Source organism: Odontomachus brunneus, unplaced genomic scaffold, assembly GCF_010583005.1.
Source record: "Odontomachus brunneus isolate Ranch 3 - 2012 unplaced genomic scaffold, Obru_v1 Obru_scaffold_093, whole genome shotgun sequence".
Lineage (NCBI taxonomy): Eukaryota > Metazoa > Arthropoda > Insecta > Hymenoptera > Formicidae > Odontomachus > Odontomachus brunneus.
The window spans coordinates 1057455-1070524 of NW_022639543.1; the positions used below are offsets into that span (position 1 = coordinate 1057455).

Below are 13070 nucleotides of genomic sequence, written 5' to 3' on the forward strand. Positions count from 1 at the left end.
AAGAGAATTCGCCTAAAATCAAAAGGAAAGTATTGTCCCTTTTTATTAATTCTTTACTGTGTCTTTGAAGATACAATTCAGTTTTATCATTATTCTCCAATATGAATGTTGTTCCTATTTTGACCGACGTGAAAATCACAATATGGCTGTTTTTTTTTAGTATGTTTTCAACGATAGTAACTGACTCAGAGTTACAAATCTGTTTTGGAAAAATAAAATATTAGAAAAGTAAAATTTCACCATATATGTGTGCTGAGTATTTTATTTTTAAACATCCTATGAACATGAAAAATATTTTAAATATGAGAAATTAATTTGGATAATAAGGGGTTAAAAGAGAAATACTATTTCGGTAAAAGTTTTCACTTAGAAAATATTGAATTATATATATGATACAATATTCCATATAATATAGGAATACAGGAAATAGCAACTAGAGTTCTTTGAGTGCACTAAGAAAAATTAAATAGATATTAACAAACGAATATTTCCGATCAATTTTTTATATCCAATCGGGGTATCCGATTAAATTTAATCGGATACTTCCGATCATAATGGCATTTCATCAGATAAACCAATTAAAAAATTATGAATCAATATTTCTCATCGGATGTTTTCTGATCGGATACAAAAATTCATCGGTATTTTGATCAGAAATATCTGTTTGTTAATTCTTTATCGGATAATTTCTCTCAGTGTACTGGGATATTTTTCTTCTGATAGAAGAATCTATCAATATAAGAGGACTCCGTTAAGGACGAGTCCCACCGTGGTGCGAAATTTATTTTTCGGGTACATAGTAAAGTTTAAATTATGAACTAAGACGCTCTTATTGCTCTAAAGTAATAAGACGTTCTAAGTGGCGTTTATGTTGTCTAGTAAACTAAAAAAATACATCCTTAATAACGAACGATATAGCGATGAAAGGTTTCTACAAAAAACAATTAGAAAATTATACGTGCTGATGGCTGAAGCGTCGGAGAAAAAGCGTCCCTGCGATTGTACATTTTTACTTTCTACATGACGGATATATAGTATGCGCACGATTACACGTCCGAAGTTGGGTCCTTGGTATTGTCGCGTAACGTTCGCCAGCTATGTGTCGAGCTAACGCCGTCGTCGAGACGAGCGGAGTGGTCGCTGACACTGGAAGGTCGTTTCCACTTTACATTGACACACTGATCGACGTACGGTTTTATGGCGTTACGTGCCGATCGAGCCGATTAGACCACGATCACGCGGATATGGGAATCCCCGCGCGGAGACTTCTCTCCGTCGTCAGGCGCATCGCGATTTCGATCGAGAATATTGCTCTAATTAACAGATAATTAGAAAACGAAGATTACCAGTAGGATGTCGCGCCGGCTTCTAACTTTCCCGCTCACTTAGTGGAACGCGATCGATCCACGACAGGGAACCGGCCAGGAATTTTCGGGTAGAGGAGGCGCGCACATTCCATCGAGTTACGGCTGACTTTCGTACACTTTCTTTAGCAGATATGCGGCAGGAAGATCGGATTTTAACGTTCTACGGCAGGTTGTCGGCAGACTCAATTAAAGGCCTGATATTCGATCGAATCTTCGCTCGATCAAGACGCGTCCCGAATTCGCTTTTCGGCAGGGCGGAACGAGAGGAAGCCGTGACTAATAGCGCAACGATGGAATTTCATCCCAAGACCACCATTGGTGAGACTGGACGCGTAGTCAGGCGGAATCGATCGCTCGATCGAGTAAGAGAGAAAGACAGAGAGAGAGAGAGAGAGAGAAAGAAAATCAGAGGTAATGAATCTCTTTCAATAATTAAGAACACGAATGACGGGGTCGTTAACCCGCGAATAGAGAGTCCGACGTTCGATTCGTCTCATTTGATCGATTTGTCCCGGCTTTTCTCGCGAGACGCGATGCAGTCACGCTGGAGGTGTAATCTTAACGGAAAGAATGTTAAATAACGCTAAATAACGCACGTGTTATAACGCGAGAAATTAATAGGAGGAAAGGCCAGAGATATTTCGCGATAAGACTGACTCGCTTGAAATGCCGGGTATAAATGAATCATCGACGAAGATTGAGACGATGTTCGTTCACGAGCTCGAGAATCGCCAGTCTCTATGAATAATACTTATTTTGAATAAGGAGACGCGTTAAAAATTTTATCGTGAGATTTTTCCGCGGATGTAATTCTCCTAACATCACCGATTCAATTATTTCCGCGATACGGAAGATCGTTAAAGCGAACGCAATGAGTCAGAAATGTATGTGTTTTAAGCAGTTACTAATGCTATGTGAATTATCTTACGGTATTGTTTAATTACGGTTTATGTCCAACCAGTGCTAATTATGAAGACCGGTTGTTATGTCCAACCAGTGCTAATTATGAAGATTGTTAATTGTTACGAATAATTTAGACGTAGCTAACGTACACATGTCCTTGTAATAATTAGAAGTTGAATACGTTAAAAGTCATATCACTCAAACGTTATTGATAAGTCGTTATTATTGCCTCACAGCTTGCATGGGATTGCTTTATACAAAGAGAAAATTTTTTAGTAAAAATTATTACAGAATTTTCTAATCGAGAAATAAATCGACATTGTACCGTGTATAACATATCCCGTATGAAATCTCTGTATAAAATAATGATCAATTTGAAAAACAAGAATAATGCATAATTGTCTAAGATAAAAAAGAAATTCTGAAACAAGAAGAAATTTGTAAAGTTTTTGGAATGATAATATTCATATCGCCAAATCGCCACGACTAAAATTTTACAGTAAACCGTAGAATTTTGTAACCGTAAAATAGATTGACATTTCATAGTAACTAACTATTCTTTCATTTTAGATGTGCTATTTATATTCTAGGAACTAAAACATTTGTTTCTAATGAAATTTACTATGTCTCATAGCAAGATAAATGTTACTGACACTCTACATATATCAAAATTGAAAAGAATTTATATGAAAAATAAAAAAGAAATTATAATATTCGTATATCTTTGAGATACCCGTTACAATGAGAAAAAATACTTGACAATTTATTTTATAAAGGGGATATAAAGTTTATTTTTCTGTGAATAAACTTTATATCTCGCAAAGAAATTTTCAACTACCATTTTTCATTTTCAGGAAAGTACAAACGATCCAGACTCACTGGAAGATCATTCAAATTCCTCCAAAAATCTAATTGTACTGCGATGTCTCATTCTACAAGTACGCTTCCGTTTTAGTTTCCTTTATGTGCGATCAATCTCGGAAATGTGTGTATACGTACAATTGATCATAGCCCTTCGATTTCCTGTCGATGGATCGATGGGTCGACTCGTTGCGAATATCAATCGAGCGCACCGTTACGACCGACGCAAAGGTTCATCGTCGTCACGTTTGTTTCCGCTCGTGAAATTATTTTTATACGTTTCCTCCGCAATTTCTCTTGCTTAGTATCATAATTGGCATAATCTAATTCAACTTTAATACTCTTTCTTCGCCTTCTCTCTCTCTCTCTCTCTCTCTCTCTCTCTCTCTCTCTCTCTCTCTCGCTCTCTTCTTCTGACATCGATACTACTATTACCTTCATTACACGACGCCGTATTCGTCAGATCCCAACATAATAATTAGCAGGTTTACTTCTTTTTCTCTCTCTCTCTTTCTGCTCTTCTCTGTCTTTTTTCACGCCCGGCTGACTCCGTGCCGAGGTATGCGCACGTCCGTTTTTTATATTTGCACGACGGCGACGCCTTGAAACCTGAGAATTCCGTAAACGGCGAGGCGTATGTCTGATGCGAGAGCTGCGGATCGTGTCAAGGATATGCAAGTATGTGCATCCTTCATCCGCAGGACTCGACTCGTTATTTCATGTTAATCACCGACGTGCGCGCGCAACCATTTTCGTGGATATTGTTACCGAAATACTTCTACGATTTCGCCGATCCGTTGAACTTGTTTCTCACCTCGCCGTCTGCGATTATCCAACTTGTATCGTCTGCAAATACGACAACTTGCAATCGCGCGGGGGAAGTTACCGTTCCAGCCGAGCGAAGATGAACGTAACGTCCTCAGCGAGAGATTTATGCGAGCGCCATTAGACGCAACGAATGGAAGCGAAGAATGTGTGTAACAATAAAACATATCAAGAAGATTAATTCTGTTTATTCGGTCGCGCTGCGGATTGACAGAAAAGTGTCATTCTACTGCTAAGAAAAGCGATCGTTCAGACTTTACTTTCTGTCTTTTAAGTAATAATTATCTCGGACAAAGAGATTCTCTTGATAATAATTTTAAAATACATTCGTCACATATTTTAGAAAAGCCCATTATTCAAAAGAAGAATTTAATCTCTTTATTTAGAATATATTTTGAATAAATTTACTGGGCTTATAATAAATCCTTGTGCCAGATTTGCGGATATATAAACTTATTATGGGACATTTGAAATAACACTCTTATGCAGCATGCAATTTTTCTGTATGTAATGCCTCGAGCGGAGTGGACGGGTGGTGGATGATTTATGTGTGTTATTGTGTTCAATACAAATCGCGTAGCTCACGCACACGCTAAGTCGACAATGAAACGCAAGGACCGGCTCGCTCGTGAGGTTCGATCTACTGACGCGTAACGTTCGGTTAATCGGCGCTTACTATACGTCTTGTCGATGAGCATTCAGGTTATACGTTGCTCAAGAGATACTTGGCCATTGGGTTAATATCCGAAGAGAGAGATTGAGAGTTGTGCAAACTGTCATTTATCTCATATATATATTATTCAGTAACGTTTAATTTCTTTTTTTCCGCAAAAACATCGCGCATGTACAATTTGTTGCACGCGCACCGACTGGTCTGATAAAATATTGATTTAGCGACACATATTCGCACAGTACATCCGCTCGTTTCCATCATTTATACGATGCAAATTCCAAAACATGCGTTTTTGCGGCCGAACCGCCGTCGATACACAGTCGCGCCAACTACGAAAAGAATAGGAATAATGACGATAATTGATGTACAGAACAGGGTCTCTCAGGGGCAGCTCTTTGTACTTAGAGTCTGGAATGATAATCGCAACCTATTCAACGTGAGTTTCGGGGCACGATGGGCTCTTGCCGCTCCTTTTTCCATACCTCCTCGTAAAGCACGCGATAGCGTTGTCTCGGCGCGGAGCGGCGCAGCGCGGCGCTCCCGGCCGAAAGAACTGGTTCTCCCTCCGGAGGGTGGTTAAACCCGGTGCAATGCGTGCATTTAGTGAAACATCGCGCTGGAATGCAAACACACGTAGTAGGGAAGGGTAGGTAGGTGCTTGTGCGGATGGGAAGGAGAGCCGGAATTTGTACGAATTCCTCACCGCCCCCAGTGCGAGATGCGCTCGATGCTGTTGATGTGCGCCTACGAGAAACTTGGAGGATATGAGGGAACAGTACAGCAGCCGGCAATACCTGTTTTCGGCATTCTTGCGGATTTGATCAAATATTATGGAGGACAAATAATAATTGATAAATGTTTAATAAATAAATAATAAATCTTCTCCATGCATCTTAATATTTGATTAAATATCCGATGTAAACGTGAGACGTAAACATAAGCTGAAGAATCAATCGGGATATTGCTTTAAAAATTCAGGATTTTAACTGAACGAATCCTAGTTACTTCTACATACGATCAGGGAGTCAAATCTTTTTCTTTTCACGTGAAATCATGAAAAGCGGAGAACTTGAAAATATATGAAAATGTTCACTTTTCACGTGTTTGTGCATTGGAGTTTAAATTAATCCTTACTTGAGGAACTCTAATTTTCTGGAAAAGCGCAAATACTTTTATCGCGATATCATTGTGAATGCACTCCATTGATCGGTTGGATCGGAATATATGATCCCGTTGCTTAGAAAGCCCGGATATCAGCGGCCGATATTTGCATGCAGCGCGAGCTGCGTGTTCTGATCCGACGTTATCCGACAGCAAAGATCGTTTTTTACGACGGGGTTAATTCCGCGCGAAGGAGCGTTCGCCGACGAAGAGATCGAGCTCTCGGTGGTAGCGCTGAAAACGGCGCACGCGATGCGCTTCGCGTTTCGCTCTGATTCCGACAGCACGTGAGAGATCTCGGTATGATTTCGCTTCGACGTTGCCTTTTAACGCGGAGCGAAAATCGCCGTCCGTCGATTTGTTATTCCGGCGACGCGCGCGACGAAAGTGAATCCGTCGGGTTGCCGACAATGACCGGATCCGTTCGGACGAGATATTCAAACTCGCGGGTAATTCCTCTTTTTAATTTCTTTTTTTGCTACAACTTCTGACGATTAATGAGCTATTTCTGTCAGGGCTGCAGAAAAAGTAATACTTTATTCTTGAATAGTTTTTGAAAATGGCTGATTTTTTTTAAAAATATGTAATGCAAGGGAGAAAATGTTTACTTATTACTTTTATTCAATGTTAATTAAAAATATAAAATATGGATATTTCCGATCAAAATATCGATAAATTTTTATACCTAATCAGAATATCCGATTAAATTTAATCGAATGATATTTCATCAGATAAACCGATAAAAAAATTATAAACGATATTTCTCATTAAATATCTCCTGATCGGATACAAAAATTCATCGATATTTTGATTGGAAATATCCGTTTGTTAATTTTTTATCAAATCATTTTTCTCAGTGTACCGTTGTGAATTTGTGTAATTTTTTTATCAAGAAATCACGTCATTTTGACTACTTTCACTGTAGTTCTTTGCACGGGAAAAATACTGTAGAGAAAATCACAATTGTTTGTGTAATTAATTATGAAATTACTATATATTTACTTCATATAAATTTCAGTGTAGTCCAGAGTTTTACAAAAAGACATTGTAAAAGGAAATATAATTTTAATGTAAGTTTAGTCACAAAATTTTCTCCGTGTAATGTCAAGTGATTGTTCTGATTGAATAAAATCGTGTTATTGAACATTGATGTGCAATGTCGCTTGATTCTAAAATGCAATAAAAATCTCACGATTCTAAACTAAAAAAAGAAAAAAATTATAGTTACGACGTGTCAGAGGATAAATCTCGAAAGGATATTTCGCGTAAAAGCGGCGCGTAAAGGGAGGACAATTTCCGAATTGAAAGGAGCATTCTTTCTAAATTGGTCTTTAAATTTCATATGGCTCACGGCGCACCGACCACCTCGCACGCCGCACGCGCGTGTGTCCCCTCGTGGCGTGCTGGACTCGTTAATGAAATGCAATCGTCGTACCTGGTGAACGTAGAAGGAGAAAAGAGATCCCGAAACACAGATCGCGCGCGCGAGAGGCTCGCCTCGAGCTGGTTTCACTGCCAAGGTGAATCCATCGAAGCGCGTAGAAGAAGTAGACTTGGACGCTTAGCGAAGCGATATCAGCCCGAAATGCTTTCTCCGTTACTTCTGCTCGTCCGCGAATGAAATTTTCGACAATATTTTCTTCACATTTACCACCGTTGTTTCTCGTATGTGTTATGCATATATTATAAAATCGAGCGACAGCGTTGCGTCACGTCACGTTCTGTACGAACTCACATTAAGAGAAGAAAATAATTGATCTGACTAAAATTATAGTTATTTTTTACTTCAACTACATTTTTTTGTTTTTTTTTGTTTTTTTTTTTTTTGGTAACATGGAAAGGGTAGCAGAAACATGTGCATACAAGATTATTGTCACTAACATTATAGTAAAATTTAATTTAAAAAAAATGGTTTTCTCGAACATAATTTATGGTAATTGTTTCTCTATGCGATATTATAATTACAAATATCAAACATTCTTTTCTCAATGCAGGTGCCCTTGTAGTAGTAATTTCGAATGCGATCTTAGTATAACGGTCTAAGGCCACGCCGCCCTTGTCGGGGTTAAGGTCTTTAGAGTCGTAAAAATGACGATAACTTGTAACATATTAATTCTGCGTTGCATTCACAGATACTACATTATCGCGCGTTGTTTACGATGTTTGTTAATGTTTCTTAACGTTAGATACTAAATAGCAGTCAATTAGACGAGCGACAATTAAAGTATTATTCAAGACAATTTTTTACGAACATTAGAATTACATAATCTTAGGAGAAGACAACCTTGAAAAACTGGAAAAATGCTACATCGCCATAAAAGGCAATTTTTGATGATTATTTGGTATAGGTTGTCATTAGGCTAGCTTACATCAAATATTTCATATATATATATATATATATATATATATATATATATATATATATATACTAAATATTCATACAGCACAAATATCCAAAATATATTCCAGAGATATACAAATATCTCTAAGCCATCTCTAAGACATTTCAAAAATGTATTTTGGACATTTATGTTGTATAGATATTTAATACATATATTAAATGTTTGGTATAAACTAATCCAATGACAACCTAGTATATGTACCAAGTGAGATCGCCTAAAATGAGCATTCCCTTTTCTTGCGTAAAGTGTAACGTCAAGAGAATGCTGAGGAAAGTAACAGAGAAAGAAGGAGAAAGAGAGAGAGTTATTGGATAAGATAATTATACACTGAGAGAAATTCCGATAAAAAATTAACAAACGGATATTTCCGATCAATTTTTATATCCAATCAAAATATCCGACTAAATTTTATCATAGCATTTTATTAGAATCGATAAAAAAAATTATGAACCGATATTTCTCATCAAATATTTCCTGATCGGATATAAAAATTCATCGGTATTTTGATCGGAAATATCCGTGTGTTAATTTTTTTGTTAATCGGATAATTTTTCTCAGTGTACAATGCAAAAGAATCTAAAATATCAATACCTGAATTTTTCTGTTATAATTATAGCTGGCTTTAATTCTCGAATAATTTCACGTGAATTTTACTTGAAGACTGACTCGCATTTAATGACGGTAGAGTGAGCAGTGAAGGAGCGAGCGAGTTGCATGAAAATAAATTCTAAAGCAAATATAAGAAACAAAACTGAGACGTACAGCGATCGACCGAGCGTTAAACCTCGAGAAATCTCTGGATGACCGGCTAATAAATGTTGATAGTCTCGAAAGACACACTTAATTATTCGATCGTCTTCTAATGTCGCGTAGCAGTTGTACACTTATCGCCAAGCATAGAAGAAAAATATTTTCAGGAATTCTACGTGCTCGAGCGCAGAACAACGACGCATCCTGCATTACATAATGCTTTAATCTTTATTGCGAATCCCTGTAATGGCCAATTACATGAGTAATTTTCGTCGATGCGATTAATCAACGGCGTATCGAAATTCTGCCGTTACCGCGTTGTGACCAATGAAGCGAGTTTGTGTGAGTTGTGGAGGCCGTCGATTTACAGCCGCGTTTAGAGATAAGTATCGATCGCCTTAACTATTTTAAGACGTCACACTTCTCCTTCGATCGTACATCGGAAACTAGAGAGAGCGCCAATTAGGATGCAAATGACCGCTCGTAACTTTGAAGTGATAACGAGCGTTGTCTAGGCCGCAATTCAAACTTACATTTCTAAAAGCGTCGTTAATGATAAGCAGTGTTTTGGGACCGCCGTGAATTGTTGGTATTTAGGACAAATTCAGAGAGGGTTCTCCAAACTTAGGAAATATAGGACGGAACAGTATCCAAGTATCTTTCTCTTTTCCTTACATATAGTTTTCGCAGCCTATATTCAGATATCAAGAGTCATTACTCTTGAAATTTGATGAGATATTTAGATTCTAATTTTAAAAGCATTTTCTAAAAATAATTTTAATGTTGCTCTCAACAGAGAGATTTTAATCATTTTTGTACTATTTTTATACAAAATCTTTAAAACAGTGCTATATCTTTTTGATATTACGTCAAAGAAACCGGAATCACCCCTAAATTTTTTAAAACCCCCAAGTTTCTTATTCCAAATTTTCGAGTAGGATCTTAAAAATTTTAACACTTTATTTTTAGGAAATGATCTTTAAATCCTAATTTTGAAGACAAGTATTTCAGGAGTATATGTTATAGAGAAACAATTTTATATGAACTTATTGGGTGATTTTTATCTCATCTATAGGAGATTACCTTATTGAAACGTTTTGTATATTGGATTAGTACAAGAGATCTGTCATATTTGTCAAGTAATAAAATAGAAAATGAAATTATTCAAAGTTGAAGAATTATTAATTTACATGAATCAAATGAACAGTTATGGGTAGGTTTAGACATCTAACAAGGGCTTTTGTTTTCTTTTTAATACCCAAATCATCTAATTTGATAGAAAGTGAGCAACCTTTTGCCACCAACCCAATACAACGGAGCTATCTCGATAGATTGTACTCGATAAATTGTACTCACCGTGGCAGACGACACCAAAGGCTAACAAAGCGATCCAGGTGACCGTCATTTTGAAGAAGACGCGGGATGTCATCCGCGACAGCGGTGCATTTATCACTGCACACGGACAATGAGACCAAGACGTCGTCGTCTTGGAACGTCCTGGCGCACGTGTAACGCCGTCGAGACGCTTGCGCGATTTGCACCCGTGGTGGAGCGATGACATGCGTTAAGGGCGCTAGTTTTCCTCTCTGTATCTAGCGCTAGTATCTTTCTGCCGCGACTTCCACCTGGTCACTAGCTGACGTCAGGTGACGGATGCACGACTCTGCCAGTCGACGCGATGCTCCCGTTCTCGACGATATCGAATACGCGCGAAATCTTTCGCACGCTCCTCGGACGATCCGTGGATCTTAAATGGACAACGAAGAAAATGAGAGACTCTGAAGATCACTCGAATGGAACAGCTCTCGGCGCGATATCACCACAATGCCGTCGTCGTTGTATATGGTTGTACGTATACACGCAATCCCCCAACATGAATTTTAACGACAAACGACCCTCCTCCGTCGACGACGAAAACAGAACTGTCTTACGTCCGACCGCTTCGCTGAAGACATTGCGTCGATTATTCATGAATTTACAATCAACACAATGTCTTAATACCCGTCGGAGCAACACCTAAGTGTTGCTTTAAACTTATCGATTAAGCATACAAGGACGACATTTTAATCTATTATAAATTTCAAGGAAAGAAAATGTGTACTGTTGCATTAACTGCGCCACAATTGAAGTGAATTTTCTTAATTTAATAGCAATATTATTGAAATTAATACTCGAGTTATTGAAACAATGTATTAGTTCCAGTAATATTGCTGTGAAGATTTACTTCAATTATATGGCGCTGTTGTCAAACTCTATCGATACAACAGCACCTAAAAATTTGAAAAAACCAAGATTGAAAATATTTTTCCCGCATAGAATTGCCCATCCCGAAATATTCCTAAAATGTCCTTGTTATAAAAAAACATACCTTTTGGGAGAAAAAATTTCTATCGATACAACCGCCTTTAAAAACCTCAAAAGTCTTAGGAAACATGAATCGATATGTATCTTATCCTAATATTCTAACTTCTAATTAGAAGTTGGCGCAAAAACCTACATGATTAATCAATAATCTCACCTCAATAATCAATAATCACACCTCTTTTATGATTTATCAGCTTACAGTATTATATAAGTTGATTAACTGTTTAAGGATTTGTCTTATTCGCACTGACTTGTAAATTATCGTTAGAATATTAGGATAGGATTATACATAGGAATATTGGTTCAAAATTATATTTTGCATTTTTAGAGTTTCGAGGTTTTTGAAGATGGTTTTTTTTATTAAAAGTTTATTATTTTGCGTTTTTTAATTACTTACGAAAATATTGTTTTTTAAGTCGTTTAAAAGAGCTTTTTTTGAGTTGAAAATAAAAGTTTTCTTCTATTTTCGTCGATGTTATCGGATTGTCAAAAAAGCAATGGAATTGCGCAATTTCCAGGTCATCTGAACAAATTCGGGCAATGACACTAATCTAAGAATCATGTAGATAACATATTGAATAAATTACGAAAAATTTCATTTTTAACGGTTCTCAAGATATGAAGGAACACAAAAAAACAAACTGACATACAACAACTTACATACAACTGAGAACCTCTTTCTTTTTTAAGTCGATCAAAAATCCCGTGAGATCCCCATTTCTCCGAGTTCTCATTAATTTTCAACATTTCCCGGCGATTTTGTTCCAAAATCATTATTCAACAAAGTCACTGAAAGTACGTCTCATTCGATGAAAAATCGATCGCATTCGAACAGTATCGCAGTATCGCCTATGTCCTCCCCATTACTCACTGTATTTTCTTCAACTCGCGCGAGACACCTCTCCCTCTCTGTTCGAAAGAGAAAGACGAAGGATTTTCTGCCCTAACGGCTGGCGCATACAATTGCCCGGGAGTTCAGAGTTACGTACATACAAAGGAAGAAAACACTTGGGATGATTCGTTATTATCGTAAGAAATATCCTCGCGAGGCATCTATCGCATGAGTAAGTAGCGTAGGCAGCAACGGGCGCGACTCCAAGAACGTGGATCCCAGACGTTTTGCGTTCGCGATCCCGCCAAAAACTCGAGCGTTCGAGTTCCCCACTGAATATAAATTATTCGTGGCGAGCATTCGCTTGTTCCAAGTTCGCGGCAATCCACTGACGAGCGATACAGGCCGCGAGAGTATACAGGTATTCGTGGGGGGGCCGTGAATCCGTCTGATCCGGCGCGCGTGCGGAGTGTCGAGGCGCGTGCTCGCTGGTGCGCCGATTGCAACTGCCGTAGGCGGACGATGGTCGGCGGCCGTCGCGTTCTAACGCGACTTGGCCGAGTGGAGGGGCCGGTGTTACCTGAGGTATCTGAGGTACCTGAGGAGGTACCTGAGGTACGTGCGTGCCGTGGGAGCCAGGGGGACCCCTACCTCACCCTACCCACCGACGAGGACTCTACCGAGACTCGTCACCTGTGACTCCACCTCCCACCTGACGGCCCCCGTGGATACCTTCCAAGGGGATACCTTCTCGCGAAAGACGAGTCGCGATAAGGTGTATCCGCCCGATGAGGAATTCCTAAGCAGAGCCGCTTCTCTCTTTTATACGGCTTGAGCAGCTTTTACGAGAGACGGGAGTCTCTCTCTCTCTCTCTTTCTTTCTCTCTCTCTCTCTCTCTCTCTCTCTCTCTCTCTCTCTCTCTCTCTCTCTC

General features: G+C 38.5%; 1 protein-coding gene across 7 annotated transcripts in view; it reads right to left on the reverse strand.

The window, feature by feature from the left end:
* LOC116848364 overlaps nucleotides 1-13070 on the reverse strand; it is a 33924-nt gene that overhangs the window by 11004 nt on the left and 9850 nt on the right. The window contains exons 1-2 of one of the 7 annotated variants that reach the window (XM_032824350.1): nucleotides 12296-12757; nucleotides 10299-10689 (exon numbers count right to left, since the gene is read on the reverse strand). The exons of 1 other annotated variant lie outside the window; for it this stretch is intronic. In XM_032824350.1, coding sequence (XP_032680241.1) covers nucleotides 10299-10503 — 205 coding nt within the window. In that variant the 5' untranslated portion in view covers nucleotides 10504-10689; nucleotides 12296-12757. Of the gene's footprint in view, nucleotides 1-10298; nucleotides 12758-13070 lie in introns of those variants that run through there. 5 more of the 7 variants (XM_032824347.1, XM_032824349.1, XM_032824348.1 and 2 more) reach the window with 5 other exon arrangements.